Source organism: Drosophila sulfurigaster, chromosome X (genome assembly GCF_023558435.1).
Source record: "Drosophila sulfurigaster albostrigata strain 15112-1811.04 chromosome X, ASM2355843v2, whole genome shotgun sequence".
NCBI classification, from domain to species: domain Eukaryota; kingdom Metazoa; phylum Arthropoda; class Insecta; order Diptera; family Drosophilidae; genus Drosophila; species Drosophila sulfurigaster.
The window spans coordinates 6,560,114-6,583,832 of NC_084885.1; the positions used below are offsets into that span (position 1 = coordinate 6,560,114).

General features: G+C 36.5%; 1 protein-coding gene across 1 annotated transcript in view; it reads left to right on the forward strand.

Annotated features, from left to right (window-relative positions):
• The first annotated feature begins 204 nt into the window (after window positions 1–204).
• Window positions 205–23,719, forward strand: part of LOC133848169 (chitin deacetylase 1) — a 50,718-nt gene continuing 27,203 nt past the window's right edge. Inside the window, exons 1-4 of the mRNA XM_062283612.1 lie at window positions 205–437; window positions 8,826–8,917; window positions 9,022–9,133; window positions 17,886–18,013. Coding sequence (XP_062139596.1) covers window positions 386–437; window positions 8,826–8,917; window positions 9,022–9,133; window positions 17,886–18,013 — 384 coding nt within the window. The 5' untranslated portion in view covers window positions 205–385. The remainder of the gene's footprint in view (window positions 438–8,825; window positions 8,918–9,021; window positions 9,134–17,885; window positions 18,014–23,719) is intronic.

Genomic DNA, 23,719 nt, shown 5'->3' on the forward strand with positions numbered 1-23,719 from the left:
GATAAACTCTCTCGCTCGCTCGCTCACTCTCAACTGTTTGGCTCTCCCGCTCCCACTAATGGTTCGCTGTCTCGCTTTGGCGCATGCTCAGCGTACTCAACGCTGATCGCTGGAGCGCTGTTGTTGTTGTTGCTGTTGCTGGCAGCCAACTTGAAAGACTTGAACTTAACTTGGTTTCTTGCAATTTCTTCGGCGCTGTCTGCGTTCAGTTGGCGGTTTGCATTTGCGCGTTGCGGACGTCTCTCCATCTCCATCTTCTTCCATCTTCCATTTTTTTCGAACATTTGGCTCGCAGTGGGCCAAAAAGCAAAAAGCAGTGATTTTGTGTAACTCGGTTAACAAATAAGTAAACACACTTGCGTTGGGTTGAGTTGGAAACTTCAAGATGCTGCAGCATTGTCTACTTGCAACGCTGCTAATCGCCGTTGGCGTCAATGGTGAGTAACCACAGTCTACTGCAGTCGAGTGCACTCAGCAGCAGTGTTGCAAGCAATATCCAAATACACATACAAATCCAAAACATACGAAATTAATTTACAACAAAAAGAAAAATAAGAAAAAATGAGCAAAGTTTCCGCATTCGTGTTTGGCTATTAATGTTAATCGTTTTGTTGTTTTTTTTACTGTGCAATACGAAAAAGTGTTGACGTTGCCAATTGGGCTTCCTGTGTAACTGTGTGTGTGTGTGTGTTCGACTGTGTGTGTGTGTGTGTGTGTATACCTTCGTCTTTAGTCTTTGTCTTTGTCTTCCTGGCGCGTTTGCCCGGTTGTACTCGTATTTCTTGTTTGATCTTTTGTCTCGTTTCGGCTGCGAATTAGGTAACATTGCTGGCATTTCATTGACTTTTGCTCTTATCATAAATGGTTTTCCCAACAGGTTTCGCACACACTTACACACGCACACACACACACACACTCACTTTTGACAGCTGAAAGGCCTGCAAGGTCAGCTGTCCTGCATGCATGGGCTCCACAGCTCCACAGCTCCACAATTCCACAACTCCAACTTCAGGTCTGAGATTCCAGCAGACGCAAAAAAAAAAAAAAAAAATGTAAAAAAAAAACTTGATATTCAGCCGGTTTCACTTTTCTTTTGCTTCTCTGTGCTCCTGCTTCCCCTTCTTCTCTCTATCTCGTTCTCTCTCTCTCTCTCTCTCTCTCTCTATCTCTCAACTGTTGACGATCCTTACGTAATATGCGTGCTCCAACGTTGACCTCCAACTTGATTAGCGGCTGCTTTTGCTTACTCGCTCAACTCTAGCTCGGTTTCCAGTTGGTTTAATTAACATTTCGCCAACGGCACACATTAACAGCATCGACTTGCTATCTCTCTCTCTCTCTCTCTCGCTTTCCGCATGTGTGTGTGTTTTAGTACATGTTTATACGGATAAAGCTGTGCTTATGAATATGCAAATATTTGGCGTATATTTCTGCAGCAGCTTGGGGCGTTTGGCTTTGAGCATTTTCATGGTCAACTTCAACTGTTTTCCATATTTGCCCCATCATCATCATCATCCACCGCATCCACCACAACCACCGCAGCAGCTGCTGCTGCTGCTTCAACTCTCGACTCTCCTCTCCTCTCTTCCACTCACTCTCTTTCAATTCCGCAGGGATAAACGAACGGATTAGCCATATCACCTTTTTCTTCTGCACACATTCATTATGAATTTGAATATGTAAATATCGAATCATCATTTCATTTAAAAATTTCTTCTGGCGATTTCACTTTCATTCGTTTATCAAAAGAAATGAAAGAAAAGAAATACAAAAACCCGTTTCGGAAACAACAGATTGCATTAATTATGTACTTTTGAATGTAAATGTGTGTTTTTCGGGCCTGACACCGAAACGCAGACAATTAACAATCAACCACGGGCCATCATCCGGGCCCCAAAAACCGGGGCAATTCATTGCTCGTAACAGTAAACACAGCTTCATTTATGCAACTCGCTTGAGAGTCGGTTGTGACATTGATTTCATATCAATCGAAATTGAAACTCAGCTTCACCTATAGCCACAATCACAGCCACAGCTACAGCTACAGCCACAGCAAACAGCTTCAGTCTCTGTTCAATCGGTCGCGTTGCATAATTATAACAATAATAATGTCCAATGAAATGGTAATAAAAAAAAAAAAACAAGACTTTTATGCTACAACCCGTAACCATCACATGAAGAGAGTTGGCAGCACTCTTTAAAGTATCAGAGCCTGGGATTGCCAACTTGTAGTGGCAATAAAATGGATATACCAGTACATCAAGAAAATCTTCTTCACCTGAATTAATTTTAGAGTTTTCAATTAACTTATTACATTTGTATTTTTAAAACTTTACCTTTAAAGGGGTTTAATGCTAAAATGGTTAGCTAGCAAATGAAGAGAGTTGGCAGCACTATTCAAAGTGTCAAAGCCTGAGACTGTCAACTTGTAGAGGAAATTCCAATACATCTAGGAAATCCTATCAAATTATTTTATTTTCAGTTAGTTTTTCATTTTAATTCTTAAAACTCACTTTAAAAGTCATTTCATAATGCTTAACCAGAAATTTAAAAGAGTTGGCAGCACTCTTTAAAGCTTCAAAGCCTAGGACAGTCAACTTTGTTATTAAGAAACTATCCTGCACTGGAATTTCAATTAAAATAAATTTCGAAAATCTTACTTCGCATATTTTCAAGCTAAGCCTATAATTGTTAATATGTTTATATCTGGTTTTCAGATTTTTTTTTAACTTCAATTTTTCTGTAACTTTACTTTTAAAGTCGTTTGTAAACTTCATATTTTCCATTTATTTATTCAAGACACCAAACTTAATCAGTTTGATGACGTTGCTTCAACATATAAATCCACATATATGTACATATATCCATATGTGTACTCATACACTTATGTATGTATATCTCTCTACATGCTTCGCGCTCGTGTTCTTAATGCGGTAAATAAACATAATTTAAAAATACATTAAAAGCGAATTGCAAAAGGCAGCGGCATCAAGTCAAAAAGCGAGAGAAGCAACAAAAAAAAAACCTCCAAGATGAGCCGACGAAACGAATGAATTCTTCCATCATCATTCTTTGTTCCATCCCATCGCATCCCATTCCATTTCGTTCCATTTCATTTCGTTTCTTTTTGGTGTTCCGCTTGCGTCACATTCGACGAAGGGCACATGAGCCATTTAAACGCAAATTTGTTGACAAAGGCAAGTGGCTTTGGCCATTACACACTCGATGCGCCAAAAGTCTGGGGAGTCTGGAGTCTGGGCAACCAAATCGGAATTATTTACAATTTAAGTGTTGTAAATGCACCAACAACAAAGGAATACAAAAAAAAAAAAATGAACAAAAAACGAAAAAGAAAAAAAAAACAAAAGAAACATTGTTGCAAAAGGAAGCGGCAAAAACATTTAAGCAGCTTAACACACACACACACACACACACAGGGACTTAAACACACTCACACACATGCGCGTCGTGAAAAATGAGGCGCAAAGCAGCCACAGAAATGCGTGAAAAATTACTTGAAAATGCCAACGGATAAAAAGCAGAAACCGTTTTACCAAATACAAACAGTTGGCATGCCTGAGGCAAAACAGCAACAACAACAACAATGATAAAACACACGCCAAGACGCAGAGAGAAAGTGACAAACAGATGCAGACCGCGAGATGAAAGAGGGAGCCAGAGAGAGAGAGAGAGAGAGAGAGAGAGAGAAAGAGCAAAAGTGGAAGAGAGAGAGGGGTGCAGATGAAGAGGATGTGTAATGCGTCTATTACAAATGAAGCACTTTAAGTGAAAATATATCAAAATAACGCCAGCTCATAAGCCGCCTGCTGCCTGCTGTCCATTTCCCCAGAACCTATTGAGCAACCCTCGTTGGCGAATATCGACGGAGGGAAGCGGGAGGATAGCGGGAGAACAACGGGCGACTTTGGCTTGCAGTTCTCATTCATATTCATATATCAGTTGTGTAATTTATTGCCTTTTCGTCCGTTTTCGGTTTTCATTTTTCCCACACATACACTCGCACACACGCTCACATACTTAAGCAATGAGATTTTTCAGCGATTTTTGTTTTCTTTTTGCGGCTTGCGATAAATTAAAAACAAAAGATACAACATAAAGACAACAGCAAAACTGAATTTATCCCAACACTCGGTACCCTTCGATTTTTTCATTATTTGTTGGTCTTTAAATTCATTATTTTATTCTCTTGCCTTTATTAATTATTAATGACATCGTTTTAATTTAGTCAAGTATAAAATTCTAACTAACTATACATTTTTATTCCTTCATAAACACACTTAAAGTCTTTAGAGACTCTTGCAATTATTTGACACATTTCGAAAAGGAAACACAAATACTACAATTTCAATAGTTTCCGTTAAAATTGAATTTCATTTTCGCTTTCGCTTGGTGCATCGCTGCCTCATTGTTGTGGCTTCGAAGTTGTGCTGGCTGAGTTGCCTTGTGGCTCAGCTCAGCTCGCTTTAAATTGCCACAAATGTTAAATAAATTATGAGCCTGAGCGAAACAACAACGACAAAAAGAACAACTGCAACATCAACAGGCGTGCGCAACAACAACAACAACAACGTATTTATAAACAAACAAAGAGAACAAAAAAGGCGAGTCGAAAGCGTTTTCACAACGTGCATAAAATAAAGTTGGCCGATTTTTCAGCTGTTCACCAGGTTTTCAGTTTACAGTTTTTACAACGAGCTCCCTCTCTCTCTCTATCTCTTTCTCCCTCTCTGCATCTGCGTGTTTTATTTTTATTTTCTTCAACACATTTAATTTCTTCAACAAGCACGTGGACAGCATTGACGAGGAGGGGGAAAAGCGGGGCAGCTGCCGCTGTTTGTTGAGAAAAAGATCCTTTGCGTGTTTCAGTGCACGTTCAGTTCGGTTCGGTTCGGTTTTTCTTTTGGGCTTATTTTTAATTATTATTTTTCGCATTGGCAATTTCTTAATTAAAGGCAAAAAGTCCCATGTAATTGGCGTTATGCCTTTTAAATAAATTTACAATAATTTTGTTGCCGCAGCAGTGGCAACAACAGCAAAAAGCAAAAGCAACAGCAACAATGGCAACTGCAGCAGGTGACAAGAATATACAGCAGAGACAGCAGAAAAGATCCTGACAGAAGGGTATAGCTAAGAAGCTTCACTTCACAAATTTACATCTTTTCAGTGCATAAATAAATTTCAACATTTATCAAGCACTCTTTACAAATCAAATTATAATTTTGAATTAATATATTTTTGCCTCCCCTTTCACTAAATTATTTTAAATTAAACTTTAATAGCATAACAAAAATTGATAAATAATTTAGAAATTTATCCAACACCATTTACAAATCATATTATATTTTGACTTCACCTCTCTCTAACTATTTTAAATTCGAAATTCAATTTTAGTTCATTTCTTTACTCTGATTGGCTTTCTATAATTATTGAAAATATTAATTTGACGTAATTAAATTTCTTAAGCTTTGCTAATCGAATTGAGCAAAAGTCTTTTCACTGCCTCATAAAACACTTAAGATATTCCAATTTATCAAATGCTTTCGCTTAAGCATCGATGCCGAACTTTCTTTCCCTTAACTTGGCCAAGCAATTAACAAATTGCTAGCGACATTTATGCTTGACCCCCATTGCTTTTAGCTGATTTTGGCTGCTGCCACGTCCATGTGCAGGTTAATAAATATTAATTAGCCATAATAATTATATGAAAATGTGTGTTCCTTGTTGTGATTTTGTTGTTGTGTTGCTGTGTTGCTGTGTTTGTTATTTATTCTTCTGCTTCTTGCATATTTCTCGTATACAACATTACAAATATTCGCATGCTTTATTTTATATAATTTGTTGTTTACTTTTTGGTTTTTGTTAAATTTCTTTTTTTGCTCATTGTTTATTGTTTGCTTTACACACATGGCATTAAAATTAACTGAGCTTTGCTGCCATTGGCGCATTGTGGTCACGGGATATTGTTTTTGTTATAATTGTTATTGTTATCCATGTTGTTGTTGTTGTTATCCCTGCATAGAGACACATAAATAAACACACATATTGACCACATACAAACACATGTACACTAACATATTTTTCGGTCGCAAATTGAAACTTATTGGCACGCAGCTCTTAAATAACTTCCAAATTGACGATGCCCTTTCGCACCAATGTTTTTATGGCCTTTGCAGTGGGCATTAACATTATATTACATTTTACGCCATCGCAGCAAAGTTGCACAACTTTTGCTTTGTCTATCAAAATCTTCGATTGCACACTCAGGTTTTATTGAGACTTGCGATAAAGATTCGATAATTATTGCCATAAAAAGTAAAGTGTAAAATAAGTGCAAATATATAAATCTATTTTTTGGTAAATATAACATCAAAAGTGAAGTGTAAAAAAAGTGTAAATATAAATATGTACTTTTATAAATCTAACATCGGATTCTTATTTTTTGAATATCACATTTTGCTATCCATTCAAAGTGAAGAGTAAAATCGAAAGTTAATTGTAAAATATTTTTGAAAGAAATTAGAGAAATTTCCGATATTTGTTGGCACAAAAGATAATCAATATGCATCAAGTTTGTCCACTTTTAATAGCCAAACTATGTTTAACACACAGATATTAAATTTCAATTTTTTTTCATTTTATATATAGTGAAAACTAATAAAGATTATTGAAAAAATACATGAGGCGATAAAGACATTTTAACTAACTTTAAATCACATCACGTCAAATAGTATGCACCGAAAATATAATATTATCAATTGATTAGTAGATAATTATTGTCTTTTAATGTTAAACTTATATAACATCACAAATATAATATGTTTTCTTAATATAATTTTTGTTTTCAATTTGCTTAAATTCAACACCAATTCGAATTGCAAACTTTTCTTTTGCTCTGTCAACCAGAGAGCATTTCAACTTCGACACAGCACATATTTGCGCTTTTCTTGATTGTTTACTTATTTATTTAATTTTTTAATTATTTTCATTTGTTCGTTTGCCAATCGAAATTCATACAAAATCAATTCGCAACTCGCGTAGCACATAGGCGTCCAACCATGGTCAACGGTAGCGGCATCGTCGTTATTTTGAGGCTGTTGCATTTTGGTTGCATGCTGCAAAAAAAAAAATTGTATGCAGCGCTGAATAATGTAACCGAGAACAACAACAAACACAAATAAAACTATATGAAAAATGAATAAATAATTGACGCAAACACAAACAGCAGCAGCAGCACAGCGTGAAGGAGAAAAACGAAATAGTAGAAGATAGGGGGAAGAATGTGGAAATGTCACCGAATTTATATAAATGTTTGCAGAGTTTTTCACTCTGACTCTGACTCTGACTCACTCTGGCCAATTTATGTGTGTGCTCAGTGGATTCGTTTTGCATGCACTTTGACTGCAGACCATGTTAACGAAGTTGGCTTAAACCGTGCGCACCGCGAGGCATTAAAATGTGTGTGGCTTTTGTCGCAAGACTTAAGCAAAACAAAGCTAAAACCGAATGCTCAAAAGTCAATAAGTGAAATGTTGTTAAATCGTTCAATGATTTAATCACTTAATCACACAGTAGAAAGTACGTGTGGGTTTTGTTGTTGAGCTTAAAAGGGTTTAATTGTGCATTAACCACACTCCGATGATGATCACCTATAGGGCGCACGCACTTTTCGTTGCATACTTTGAGGCGCTGCTTTTAGGAGATTAAATAAATCGCATACAAATCGGGGAAAAGCTATCAATTAATTGACAGTTGGCCGAATGCCAAATGCGAAATGCGAAATGCCAAATGCCAAATGAAAAATCAAACCCAAATCGTAATCGATTGTCCGCCGAAAATCCTTATAATGCTTATAATTATAATAAGCATTGATAATGGTGCGCACATTGCGTATACGCAGCGTGCCACAATAATAGTGTGCATTTAATTAATATTAGGCCAAATGGATATGCTTTATGAATAATTGTCGAGACAGTTCGTTGCACATACGCACGCAGAGTACTCTATTAATACCCTATACACGTAATATAAGCGGGTATGCTTGACTTATGCAAAGTATTACACAAACCAAAAGAATTTACTTTGAATCGATTATTAACCACTTTTGGGCTTGGGTTTAGGATATTTGTTAGTCAACTATTTTTCACACTCTTTCGTATGTTTTTATTGTTGTGGCTGCTGTTTAGATGCGTCGCGTCGCGTTAATCTAATGCTATTAGCCAATTTATATTCATTATATGTGCAGCTCAAATGTTCACCGTCCACGCCCATTATCATTGATGTGGTTAAGCATCAGACTACTCGATGTTATTGTTGTTGTTGCTGTTGATGTTGCTGCCGCTGAAACGTTTGCATTAATATTTCAATTTTAATTCGCTGCACTTTTTAGTTAATCAATTGAAAATCGCAATTTAATTATAATTTATTTTTTTTCGCTATTTCCCTTTCTTTCTCACTTGTTTGTTATTATTGCAACCGTACGTTTTGGTTGTTGTTTTTTTAATTGATAATTTGTATATCTTTTTGTGGCTATCATGCAATGTCAAGCTTAGATTTACTTTTGCTACCGATAATGCAAAGAAAATAATGTAAAAATAACTCGTTTGATTTACAAATGAAAAACGTAAAAAACGCGTTTGTAATTTGTCAATTGCACGCCTTTAATTGTTATGATTATTACAGTATTTGTATTTATTAATTGTTGAGCTGATATTTTAATGCAAGCTGGTTCATTAAATCTGTCTGTGGCAGTTGAAAATAATACAAAATTATTTTATTTCATTCTTTTCTCTTAAATTCTTTTGCAGCCCAAGGCAAGGAGAAGGAGGAGTTCACCTGCCCATCGCATATTGCCAATGGCAACTATGCCGATCCAGCGACCTGTCGCCGTTTCTATCAGGTAAAACTTTGGCATGATGAAAATAAAATTTCATAAAATAAAACTGTTGAAAACTATATTTTCTTAACATATTTATATCTCTCTCTCTCTGTCGCTTGTTGCAGTGCGTGGATGGTTTCCCCTATTTGAATCGTTGCCCCTCTGGCCTATACTTTGATGATTTGCAAAAGTTCTGCACGTTCAAGGATGAAGCCAAGTGCGGACCATTGCCAACAAGTAAGTGATGAAGTTATGTCTAAGCTGCTTCAGTCTGCTATTAATAATCAACAACAACAAAAATAAAAAAAAAGAAAAAACAAAATAAAGAGCCACAACTATGGCTTAAGGTGGTGCAATGGAGAGGCAGACAAAGAAAGAAGAGAGCGATGTCGGTTCGTTGTTGTTCGTTGTTGCTACAAATAGCCAGAGGGAATGGCATTAGCAGAAGAAACAATTGAAAGTGCGCCATAAATCAGGCAAACCCAAAAGTTTAAGTGCACTCTCAAATACCACATATGCATGCGTGAGCGAGATGGCACTACGAAAAGAGTGAGCGAGAAAGAGAGAGCGCACAATTTTTGGGGAGCAGGTTTTGTGGCAAATGCCAAGCGGTTTGCTAAACGATTTCAAGTTTGCAAAACCAAAGTTGTTAACTAAAATAAAAGGCGAAGTTCGAGGAGCACACACACACACATACACACACACATACAGCTCAGACTATGCTGTGGCTAAAAGAAAAAAATTACATGGCTAAAACTGCAGAGCAGAGCACGAAATTTATTAGAAGCTCCAAATAGAATTGGGCATTCTATTAGAAAACGGCGCTGGCAGAAGGCACAAGGCAGAAGGCAGCAGGCAGAAGACAGAAAGCAGGCCAGGCCTCTGAGATAAGCAACTGAATGTGACAGAGTTATTTGAAGGAAAGAGACGCAGCATACAGATAAGAAGTTGCATAAGATGCACTCGCTCTCGTTTTGTCTCTATCTGTCTCTGTCTCTGTCTTTGTCTCTGTGTTGGTGTTGCAAGACATTTGCTGACCGGATGTTGTGCATTTGGAAGCAATTTTGAGTAAATGTCGCATAATTCATTTATGGCCCAAAGTACAGAAACGTAACTAGTAAAAAAAAGCTGAAAAAAAAACTGAAAATAAAGATCGAAGCACTTCGATGACAATGCAATTGAACAGCAGCCACAATGAGTTTGCCCAGAAGAATTTACCCCACCCAGAAAATTGTGCGCTCTATTGAGTTTGGTAACGATGACAATGACAACGACAACTTGGCGAGTTGCAAAGGTGGCCCAGCGGTTGGCCAAGAGACTGGCTGTCTGGTTCACTGGCTGGCATGATGAATGCCAAGTGCTTTGGATGCGTTTCTAGCATTTGAGGGCACTTCAAATGGAGCACAAAACGCGACCGCTTAAGAATACCCAAGTGCCGCAACAGAGATGTGTGTGCGAGTGTGTGTACGTGTGTGTGTGTGTGTGTAGGGGCCATTAAAGCTTACATTTACGATTTAGTTTTCAGTTTAACTGCTCGCCCATTTTGGCATTTATCTATGTGAGTGCGCTTTGCCCCCTTGCCACCACACCTTTGTGTGAGTGCATTCATACATACATATATACATATATAGCAGCATCTGTGTGCTCTTTTCGGGCACCTCGATAGACAGCAGACAGCAGACAACCGACAACGGACGACGCTCAACGCTCGACAAGCACAAGACAATGAACGACAGTTACAACCAAATTTTTACATACACTGCGCAAACTATTTCTTACATCATTCGACCTGCACTAAAGAACTAAGAAATAATTAGCAGTCAAAACAAATGTTTTTACGTCAGTGATATATTTGTATTTTTTATTTATTTAGTTTATTCTTGAAATAAATTGAAATAAATAAATTGTGTATAGGTTTATTGCAATAACAAATAAGGCTATTTTCAAATGTTTATTTAAAACAAAACAAAAGAACTTATATTTATAAAAGAAAAGTGAGAAGAAGTAAATAATGTGTTCATTTACATTTATAAACCAATATTAAGAATATTCAAATGAATATTTCATATTTCATACAGGAGAATTCAGATAAAAATCTAGAATAGTAAGGATATATTATGAAATATTAATTAAATAATATTGCTTTTATATGAAATGATTATTTAAATTGAAAACATTTACTTGTAAATGCTTAAAAAATTAATGTGAAAAAATGCAAATACAAATTTCGAAAAAAAATATACAAATGAAAATTATAAAAATTTAACTAATGTAGCAAGTTGTAATCGTTTTTATAAAATATAGTATTATATAAAATATATGAGCATAATTACTCAGAATTGAATAAAAAAGAGCATATTTAAAAAAATTAATTTACTCTAATATTACATAACAATAGTTTATTCAATTCTAAAAATCTTTTTGCATATTAAATTATGGATAAATATTATGAAAAGTGAATTTAGACAAGAGTTAAAAATATTTGATGAACTTCAAACTAAATTATGGGTATATCTCAGTGTGTTAGTTTCTGATGCTGCACTTATTGAATTTTTGGAAAGTGTAAAAAAATAAAATTAAATTCGAGGTTGAGCCGCAAGTCGTATGGCATCTAATGCACACATATACAGTACACACACACACACACATACACACATGACATATCGCTCAAATGCAAGCACGCACTTTTGCAGTAGTCAGCATCGCCTTCGCCTTCGCCTTCGCCTTTTGCCGCGTCGCAGTCAGCGTTACAGTTAGCCATCGTTGTCGGAAGGAAACCGCTTGGAAGAAAGCTACGACAGCTAAAGCATTTGGGATTTGCGTAATACCAACTGGAATGTTGTCTCATATAAATAGCTCTCTGCTGTGACTCTGACGGCAACGGCGACTGCGACTGCGAGTGAACAAGAGACCCAACGCATGAGACTGAGCATGGGTGTGTGTGTGTGTGTGTATGTTGAAGTAGAAAAGTAATAACATAAATGACACACACACACATACACATACAGAGAGAGAGAAAAAGTCACCTCCTGCCCCCAAGCCGCAATGCTATAGCCAAAGTAAAGTAAAGGCACGAGGAGAAATATTGCAGCAGAGATTAGGTCAAAGCTCTGTGCATCAAAATTTTGCGTTTTTTCTTTTTTTTTTTTTTTGCTGACGCCACTCACACACTGAGAAAGATCCCATATATGTATATATATATATATACATATTACGTGTGTAGTTTCGATTTTTATATTTCTTTATTTTTTTAGAGAAAGAGAGAGAGAAGGAGAGTAAATATTTCGTCGTTGTATCTCGCTGAATCGCCTCGCAGCTTATCCAATATAACAATTTTTGTGTCTGTTGGCCATTTGGCAATTTTTGTACGGTTGCGATGATTATACTATATGCGCATAACATACTATATATTGTAAAAAAGGGTTTAACCAAACAAAAGCAAAGGAAAACTCAAATACGAAACCCAATAAACGATGGCACATCACACAGATGCTATGGATTGTTTGGCAATAACGTAGCATAAACTTGATATGAGCAAATACGTATGACATATAAACAATACAGATGAAAAATAACCAATTGACTTGACAACGTTACGAACTTTGTCTTCAGAAGCATTTTCGGGGAATGAAATTTAAAAAAATTTGACATTTATATGAAAAACAAAGCACATTTCAAATAGTTAACGTGCTTTTCCAACGAAATCTTTCTAAATAAAAACTTGCACTCATTTTTAAACCCGCCACCCATAGGGTAGAAGGTTACCTTGTATGTAACAGGCCAAAGGGGCCATCTCCTGATCAGCGTCAACAGCTAAGATGATCTGTCTATCCGTCCATCCGTATGAACAATAAGATCTCAAGGAATATAAGAGATAGAGCTATAACTTTTGCCAGCAGATCAGGATAAAAAGATCTCCTACTTACTACGGGTCTACTTAGTTGCTTTGGTATATTCTATTCTCTATGGTATATTTTGTTCTCTATGATAAATGTAGGATGTAGTAAAATATATGTATATATATTGTAACAATTAAATTCAAAAAAAAAAAATTAAACAATTTTAATTCAAAAAAATACTGTAAATGCCAGATTGATGAATTTTAAACAATTTACATTTTTTCGAAATTTATTTCATATACATAAATGTCTCAGCTAACCCAATAAATCAATTGATAAACTGGTTTTACTATATACACAAAATATTATATATGTATGTAAACATATAATGAACTGTATAAAACTTCATGTTTCTGCAGACAGACTTTACTTGCATAATTCGCTCATCTATGCAACTGTTTGTGGCAAAAGCAGTTCATCAACAAATGATGCAGTTGAGCCAACCCATTACCTGTCGGCACCTCAACCAAAAACCACAAACAAAATGCAAAAAAAAAAAAAAAAAAAAAACGAAAACTCTATGATAATTTGGCACAAAGTTTATGAACAACTTCCACTCAATGCACTCATGTAATGTGCTTTAGCCAAAATACCATTCCTTCGTTATAACTCGTTAAAGTTAGTTTATTATTGTTAGTGATTTTTGGTGAATGTTGGCAAAAACTTTTCGCAGGGTATCCGAAGTCCGCATAGTTGAATTGTTGCGACGCTAGAGCAAAATTCATTAATAATGCTCGCATATTTTGAGCTGCGCCTGACATTTGTGTAGATTTGAAGGAAGTTGAGGAAATGCATATCCTTACAGTCACTCACTGATTGCCTCTAATCGTCTGGCACTTTAATTTGCAAGCCATCTGCCAGCTACATAAGCCAGCCGGGGATTACGAGCTGCTGCCACAGAGAGAAAGAGAGAGAGAGAGAGAGAGAGAGAGAGAGAGAGAGAGAGAGAGAGAGAGTCAGCGTCTCACTCCAAACATCATTTTGCGAGTTACCTCCCCATTTTTGCCTGCTTGCCATCCCCATTCAAAATAAAACCCACAAAACCGATGCCGAAGCTGATGCTGAAGCCGACTTTGCCTTTTGCCAAAAATCTCCGCTGACGAATTGCTCGAGCTGCTCATTCGGGGACCCAAAATGAATTTGAAATTGTGACAGCAAATGTCCCCAAATAAATAAGCAAAAAGTGGCTTCTTTTCATTACGAACACACACACACACACAGATAGAGAGAAAGAGAGAGTGAGAGATAGAAAGGGTATGCAATACAATGTGCATATAAATACGATTTTATTTTATTTCACTTCGATTCGTTTCGTTTCAGACAGAAATTAGAATATTTAAGCCACATTTTGGCTAGATAAAATTCAATAAAATCTGCGTACGCACACAGCTGAGAACAGAGAGGCGAAAAACTCTGTGTGTGTGTGTGTGTGTGTGCCTGATTGCTTGTGTCTGTCTGTCTATCTGTCCAACTGTTTGACTAGCTGACTGGCTTATTTAGCTGCCAAGTTTTTTGGGGACCAAGCTATTGACAGAGCGCGTCCAAGCAGTTGACAAACTGCTTCTGCTGCTGCCTGAAAAAAGCAAGACTTACATACTTTCCCATATATGTACATATATTTAGTTGTACATCTACTTATGCATATGTATGCACACATCTTTTTAGTTTAGAATACGTTGGAAAACTCTCTCTCTCTGTCTCTCTCTCTCTCTCTGCAACACGAGCTGCTGAAATTCGAAGCAATTTTGCACTGAATAGTTTTCAATTTCATAATTCAGTGAGCACGCTCAATGACAGCATTTCAATATTGCTTACACAACAACCGAGTAGCAACGGCAACGGCAACGGCAGCATCTAACACACAACTCGCACAAATAAGCCCGAACTGTCCGCATTACGTATACGCAGCGTATGCAACTTGTTTGCTCTTTCTTCTTTGTTTCGTTGTTGTTGCTGCCTGTCGAGGCTGTCGCAGCCAGTGTGTGTGTGTGTGTGTGTGTGTGTGTGTGTGTGTGTGTGTGTGTGTGTAAGAAATGCATAAGACAAAGTTACTAAAAGTGTTTATTACATTTTATTCAATAACTGTGCACAAGTTCTCGACGCACAGAGAGAGAGAGAGTGAGAGAGAGACAACTAAACACGCACAATTTCCAGTTGCTCGGGTGCGCAAATTTGCCAAGTTACTTTTTGAAATAATAAAATTGTATGCATTTATTTAGCTTGGCTCGGCTCGGAGGGTCAGCAGAAGAATTTATGTTGATTGCACAGTCTGCAATTGACTGCCACTCTATGTCCTCTGTGTTGCATGTGTGTATGTGTGTGTGTGTGTGTGTGTGTGTGTGTCCTGTTTCTGCAGCCTTTCATTCATTTGCTGGCCATGTCCTGGCCACTTAATTGTCCAGGCGTTTCATTTCATTGCTGTTATTTATGATGTGACCACAAATATTTTCCAACATTATTGATATATCCAGACACACACACACACATACATATATTAAAGTTGATCGGATCAGAGCTCTGTTTTGTGGATGTAGCAAATTTACTTGCAACATTTATATTGCATACTTAGAGGCGCAACCGGAAATCCTACTTTAACTACATGTCTGTGCATTAGACGTGAATCAAGTTCATATTCCTACTTAAACACATTTACATTTCAAGCATCAATTTTCATATTCTTTCGTATGTAACTAACGGCTGCCGATGCAGATGCTGCTGCTGTGCATTGCGTAAGCCATAAAAAGTGAGTGCGAAAAGCAAAAGGAAAATCCAGCTTCATCTGTTGCAAATGCATTCAACTCTTATTATCCCGTTGTCAGTTGCCCAGGACGACTTTTGTTGTCAATCTGCTTGTTTTTGTCATTGTGATTGCAGCATCAACTGCTGCTGCTGCTGCTGCTGCTGTTGGGCTGTTATGGCATCGAGTGTTATGCACAGGCAGACTGGCTGGCAGGCAGCGATTATTCAGTTGCCAACTACTCAAATATTGTAATTAAATCGAATTGCTTCTCGAATATAGATTTTGCAAAAAGCAACAAGAACAACTCGATTGACTTGGCTGAATTCGATAATGGAAAGCTAAGCTCGAGATTGCTGCAATACATTTTCATCCATAAACAAATTGTCCAAGAGTTTAAGATGGCAAAATAAAACATCAAATAAGAAATGAGACAAAGAGAGCTGAGATCTGCAAAGCTAAGAGAAGTTGCCGGCGGCATCATTAGTTTGTTTTGCATTTGGCAACGTCAAGCGGCATAAGTCCACTTTAAATTGATTGATGATGTTGTTGTCAATGGCCTAGCGAATGTTGAACGGAAACGGAAGTTGACGAGGCAACTTAAATGCCAACTTCATCCCAGACAAACACTTGAAGCTGCCCCTCTTCAACGCTTGACGATGGCACAACAAACATTAAATAACTATTTCCAATTTACTGCATACATTACGACGCCCATTCAAAATCCCAAATCACAAATTTTATGGACACTTCCTTTATGATCAACTACTCAACTAAATTGCTCAAGCATTTATTATCCACGCACACAAGCAAAAAGGCAAAAATTTAATACTCAACGCAATTAATTTTCATTTTTAACGCTTTGCCATAAGCAACTGAACTCTAAAGTCAAAGACTAAACAAATGAATTTCGGGGAAAAAAATAAACTAGAAAAATGTATTCACTTTGAAATCACATAAATGACAAAAAAAAAATATTTTGCTAATATATTCTGACACATCAAATCTAAAACTCACTTATGCTTTTTTTAATCCTGAAAGCAAATAAATATTCATCAACAAAATGGCGAAAAATATAGTTCAAAATAAAAACAACATAAATAGCAAATATATATTTTGTTAATTTAAACAATCTTTCAAAAATTCATTTACTTCAAAAAGTTTTCAAATTTAAACTACACAAATGCGAAAATATATTTTGCGAAAATATTTTTACACATCAATCTAAAATCCAATAAATGTTCATGAATATGAATAGAATGACGAGAAAATATAATAAAATACAAATGAAACATAAATAGCAAAAATATATTTTGTTAATTTAAACAACCTTTCAATCTTTCTCACTTTTCAATTGCGATATCATTGTCAATGACTGGCGTTAATTTAGTTAGTAGCCTCAACGCCCACGACCACGCCCACGCTCAGGCATTGCGATAGCAGTTGGCAGCTGAAATCATCGTGAGGTAGCACATCAATTGATTGAACGCAGCGAGGCGCAGGAAATGCATTTAATATTGGCTGCTGACTGCGCCCTGAGGCGTGGCCCAGTGCATGACTAATGCTGCTTTTACCTGTTGTTAGCTGGCTCTCTCTCTCTGTCTCTCTCTCTCTCTTTCTTCCCCTATATATCTATCTTCGTATCGTGCTGGTGTTATTCTATAAACACATGTGCCTGGGCAACCTTTTGTATTGTGGACTTTAAGCGAATTTGTTTACTCGATCACAAAACAACAACAACAACAACAATGAGAACAAAAAATGCCAATTGAATTCCATTGAGTTTTGGACCAAACACACACACACACACGCAGACATTCTGGGCTACTCACACCCAATGAACGCCCACATATGCAAATAGCTATGCCAAAAAGATGCCCTCGAAACGGGTTTTTGCCGGCTTGGGATTGGTTTGTTGTCCAGGACTTGGCAGAAGGGAGAAGAGATTGCAGCATAGCAGGGATTTAGCCTCTGGTTATTTGTACATCATCCACTCCCGCTTTCGCCCTCTCTCTCTCACTCTCTCTCTCTTCCTATCACTCTCTCTCTCTCTCGCAGTTCGATGTTAACTTTCTTTTAACTTGTTTCTTGCACATTTTGTACGTTGTTTGGCTGGCTGACTGCCTTATTGATATTTGTATTGCATTGTGTTATTTTGTTGACTTTTAACTTTCGACATGCTGCTGTTGCTGTTGCTGTTGCTCAGTGATTGTCTTGGCTAAGGCTAAAGGCAGCAGGCATTCATTCGATTTCTCGAGACTTCAATTGTGCTCGCATAACCGAATTGATTCTAAATAATTTCCAAACTAATTTGTGCCTTTCCACCTCTTTCTTCTTGCCTCTCTTCTCTCAGCACCTGCCCCGGCAACGGATGCACCCGCCGACACCGCCCAGCGTTGCAATACGGAAGAATGCCAGCTGCCTTACTGCTTCTGCTCCAAGGATGGCACCCAAATTCCCGGCGATCTGGAGGCCGAAAAGGTAAGCTTAGATGATGCTTTTGTTACTTTTTTCCTTTTCATTTTCTCACTTTTGTTGTTCCTCTGCTTTAAGTGTTAATTTGTAAGGCGATAAATTTTCAAGTGCATTGACAGCTTTTATTTTTACGACACAGCAACAGAGCTCTGGCAGCTGGGGATCGTTTCGTTTCGATTCGTTTCGATTCGATTCGCAGCAAGGCGAGACGAGGTGTGCTTCTGTTTGTATTTAAGTCTGGGTTCGACTTGGTCGTGTCCCATAAATCTGTGTATTTGCATTCGGCTGCTGTTATCGCTGCTTTGCATAAGGAAATTGTACTGTTTTCTTTGCCATTTGTTGTGCCATTCGTTTGCTTATTGTTGTCACAGCTTGACTCTTTGTTGTTGCTATTGCTGTTGTTGTTGTTGTTCCTGTTGATTCGAATATCCTGTTTAATAACTTCGGTTTTGTTTATTTGGCCAAGAGTTATGTGCTTTTCGGTTTTTGGACCAAGCCAAATGCAGCTCATAAAATTGCGTAAAATTTAATTTTTTCTCTCTTCGCTTTCTGCTTGCGTTGTTTCGCCTTTTCTGCATTGCTTTGCATTGCATTGCACAAGCCAGCAGTGCGTATACGTAATATGTTTGCCGTCTCTCTGCCGTTAGCTTATGCAATCGTAATCCTTTAATGGATTTGTAGCTAGCTATTAAAGCGACAACTGTGCGTATACTTAATGTGAACACACACCTCAAAGACACACACACACATGTATGTATCCAGATTCTTAAAAGCACACTTCCACTTGGCATAATCGCAATTGTGGCAAATAAAACAATTTCCCAACGGAATGTCGGCAATTTGTAAGTTAATATAATTCATTAGAATACAATAAATTGTGGCATTTTTGTGTGTCTCCTTTCATATGCATTTTTGCATCTCAACTTTGCCACATAACTGCCTTCATTAGTTAGAACAACAAGAACAACAACAGCAACAACAAAAATGCCTAATCGATCGAATTGAAACGCACAGCAGGCAGATTAAATAAATACTGAAACATTTGACGCATGATAGAAGGAAAACAAAAAGTCAAACGCACAGAGACAGAGACGGGGAGAGAGATAATTAATGGATATTTGTTAAACAAATTGCAACATTTTTGCATTTGCATTTCGCATCTGAATTTTAATTTGAGCTTAGATTAAAGTTTTATTGCAAATCTTCAATTTAAATTCCTATGTGTCATTTAATTTGGAAAAGCTGAAGCTTCACATTCATAATCAGTTTTACACACTGCGCATAAAAATAATGTTCGCTCTTTAAGTGTGTGTGTGTATCTGTGTTTGATTTAGTGTATGTGTGTTCGTGTTTGTATTTATGTTTGTGTTTGTGTTTGTGCGTGTGCTTGTTGCCAATTGACAGACAGTTTGAAGTGCACATTAGTTGTGGTTTCGCATGCATGATAATAGCAGTGCCAGCAACAACATGAACAACAACAACAACAACAACAAAGACCACGCTCATCAGCTTGTTCATTTGGAAGCTCAACAAATATTCGAATGCTCTAACTTCGCAATGACATGTGAATGAAATCAACTTACATGATGGTGGCCTAAGCTAAGTAGATTTATTGACTTTAACATAGATTTAGAGAACTCTCAGTTGCAATAAAGAAATGTCTTTGTCATTTACTGCATTACTTATTTATCGTTAATTTGTTATTCATTAAGATCATTTAAATACAATATAGAAAATACGAATCAATACGAATTTTACTACTACATCGCATTTAGTTTATTAACCAATTGAAGATCAAATTTGAAGAACATATTCAGGAAATACTTCTTAGAACATATTAGCAAAAGCAAATACAAACAAAAAGAATTATTAAACACATAATTAATTGTAAAACTAATTATTAAAACAAATACATAAATAATGAATTTTAATTATTTAATTAGTTGATTTTCAATATTCAATTAAAATACACAACACCGACTTCGTTTTGAATATGCATATATGTATAATAAACTTATATTTTCATTACGCTCTCGAATGTATAGACAAACAGAGAGTTAAGAACATTAAAGAAAATAATATTTAAAACTTAATTATATAGGCACATAAACAACAATTAGTTTACATAATTTTTTCCAATTTTAATAAAATATTTCACAATATTATAATAATACACAATACGATCGTATAATCGTATAATAATAGCAATAATCATCATCACATTTCAAGCAAAATAATAAATAAACTAGCAATTAATTGTGAAAGTATACATTTAAGAAATACGTAAACTACGTCCCAATTCCTTTTTAACTCATTGAAAATAAATAATAATTTATTTTTATCTTTTCATCTTATATTAAAATAATACAATAGCAATAGTAATTAAAGATACTAGTAATAGCAAAATCTAGCCATTTGAAATAATCACAATAGTTGAAAGCGCATTCCGAATGCCCCAAACTTTGAGAGTTGGTGAAATATTCAGCAAGTTGCGATTTGCTTTGGTCATTATTCAGAGAGTGTCGCACAAGCTGATTGAGAAATGCGCTTAGGCCGCAAATTGCATAGAGTAGCAAAAGTCAAATACGAGCACAAAAAGCAAACGGAAGTTTATGTGGCGGCAGCGTTGACTGTGGCAGCGACTGCGGCGACTGCGACTGCGACGTCGACATCAACATTGTCGGCCGATTTTGAACATAAACGCAAAACGCAAAACTCAGAACGCAAAACGCAAATACACAACACAAACAACGCAAGTGAGCCACTTAATTTCGAAATTGAAATGTGTGTCTGTCGCAGCGTCTGCTCTCTCTCTCTCGCTCTTTTCCTCTGTCCCTTTTTGCTCCTGCTCCTGCTCCAACTTTGCAGCATGTATGTATGTGTGTGTGTTATGTGTGTGCTTATTTAAGTGTTATTAGCGCTTACATGTGTTGCCAGAGCCGCCCAACAAAACGATTTCAATTTCTGACAGACTGTTTGTACTCCTTATGTATGTGTGTGTGTGTGTGTGTGCATGTGTGGGAGCGCATAATTATAATTAATATCATCTCAATTAACCGCAAACAGGCGGTTAATTTGTGCGCACATTTGGGCCAACTTCTTTGGCAAATCATTTGAGCTATGGCTCAAATTACGCATACGTCGCGTTGCCATCTCTCTCTATCTCTTCCTCTCTCTCTCTCACTCTCTGACTCTGTACCTCTGTGTTTGTAGATGTGTCTGTGGGATTTTCGATTATCATTGAACGCATTGCGCTCCATTTCACAGCGCGGCCAATTTCCGCAACGAAAGTGCACAAGAATACACAAATAGAAAAGTTAACCAAAACCCGATGCCAGCTCAACCGGCACATACCCTAGAAAAGTAAAACCGAATTAATTCAACATTATCCAAAATGACTTAAAACTTAATTTCAATTAATCAAATGAATTAAAATTAAAACTTAATTCATTGTCAACACAAAAATAGTTCAAGGAAATTCCAGCATCAAAATGAGCTGCCTCAACTCCTGATTAGTTAAGGGTATCAGAATGCCAAGACGCCAAACCAAACCAACCCAAACCAAGCCAAGCCTATGCCATAAAGTGCAAAAGAGAGCAGTTTGGCAAAAAGGGGAACGTTAAATAAAACGCTTTGCTCAATTTGAATGCGAATCCAATTTGATTTCAGCTGGCTCCTCGAAAGAAAACTCAAAAGATGGCACACACAGTGTCAACAACAAGAAGCAGAAAAAAAAAAAAATAAGAAAACTTTTGCACAGCCTCCGCCAGAGAAAGCGCAGAAAACTGAAAAGATAGGGAGAATAAGGTGGACGGGATTGATGTTTAAGGGTGCTGCATTTATGCGCGGCTGCAATCACTCAATCAATGAGCCGCTCAATTGTCGCTGCGATTGAGCAACTAAGCTATGCAAATTTACATCGCAGACACACCCCCTCCTCCTCCTCCTGCTTCTCCTCGTCCGCTCCTTGTACTTGATGCCGTCAAGAGCTGCATAAAAAACCCATCTATCATCCATTTGCTTTAGTGCTCGGCAAATGTCTCCCGACTGGCAAACTTCTGTCTCTCAGGCAAAAGGTGCTTGTCAACTGCTGTCTGCCATATTTGCTCAAAGACTGGAGTGCAAACTTGAGTCGCATTAAGCAGAAATTATCAACGTACACAGAGAGCGAGAGTCAGAGCGAGAGAGCAACACTAATATTAGGGGGTGATAGAAGGCGGGGAATGTCTAAAGGAGGTTGCATATGGGTCATGCATGGCAGTCATATGCAGTTCATGAAGCGATAACTCGACAGAGAGCGAGAGAGAGATAGAGAGACCAATAGAGAGAGAGAGAGAGAGAGAGAGAGAGAGAGAGAGAGACAGAGAGCAAGCGAGCCAAAACGCAAGTTGTGTGGGCATATGAAACTTTTGATGAAAATTTACTCATGAATTAAATTCATGTTGAAGATGGCCCAAACAAAACTTGACAATTGCACCCATCATGCTTATGCACCCTACTTAACGACTTTAATAAACACTCACGATAATTAAACAATATAGATTGTATTATTCGTGATTAAAATAAATATAAATATTCTATTCAGAATTACCATTATGTTTAACAATGTTTTTAGATATCAATATTATATTTAGTACATAAATATTCTATTTAATACATATGTAAATATTCTATTTAGAATATAAATATTGTATTTAATATTTTCCAATTTTAAAAATATGCAATTTCAGTTATAAATTGAAAAGGCTTTAAATATATTTTGTTTTAAAAAATACGTCAACAAGATACAAAGCTACAGACGAGTGTGTTTGACTACCCATTGTAAACAAAAGCAAAACACTGCGGTATTAATCTTAAAATATAATATACCAACGGCTATACTTGGTATATTGTTATCGTACTACATTCAAAATGATGACAAAATATATTATCAGATTATTCTCCATACAAAAGTATTTCTTAAATGACTTCTATAATTTTGATAAAAAAAAACTATAAAAACTACTTTCATTATTCTCAAAAATATTTATTCTTTTTAAATTTGTATTTTAAATGAAAATAGCTTTAAAGATATGTAATGCATTTTTAAAAATATTCACACCACATGCCATAGTATGAATATAATTGATTTAGTATTTAAATTCTTTCGAATAATATTTCTATCAACGAAATGTCTATTCAATACTGAAATGGCTTTAGAGATATTAAATAAATTTTGTTTTTATTTTTTATTATTTATTGCATTGCCATATTTATATTTCTGCATTTTTATCATTAATGTGCGCTGCAGTTGATTTTAATTTTGGCATAAAATCGCATACGCAAGTTTTTTGCTTGCGATTAAGTTCTTTGGGCGCTTGTTGTTAAATGCGTTATATGCGCCCTTTTATGTGCACATTTTCTTGTTATTTTTGATATTGCATTTGCATTTGCGTGCAATATGAATATGCGATATATATATTCGAAATATATATTTCTTATTTGCACAAGCCCTTAAATTTATTATTTGTTTTCAGCTCCCATTTCATTCGTTCTCGACCTCGTTCTCTTCCTCGTTTATTCTTTTAGTGTCCCCAACTCATTTTGTGCATTCGCATCCGACTCCAGCTTTATTTTTTTTAATTTTTGTATTCTTTGTCGCCCTAGCAGCACATTCATTATATTTGCAATAATATTTTTACCTTATAATTCGAGCGAATAAAAGTTGTGCTG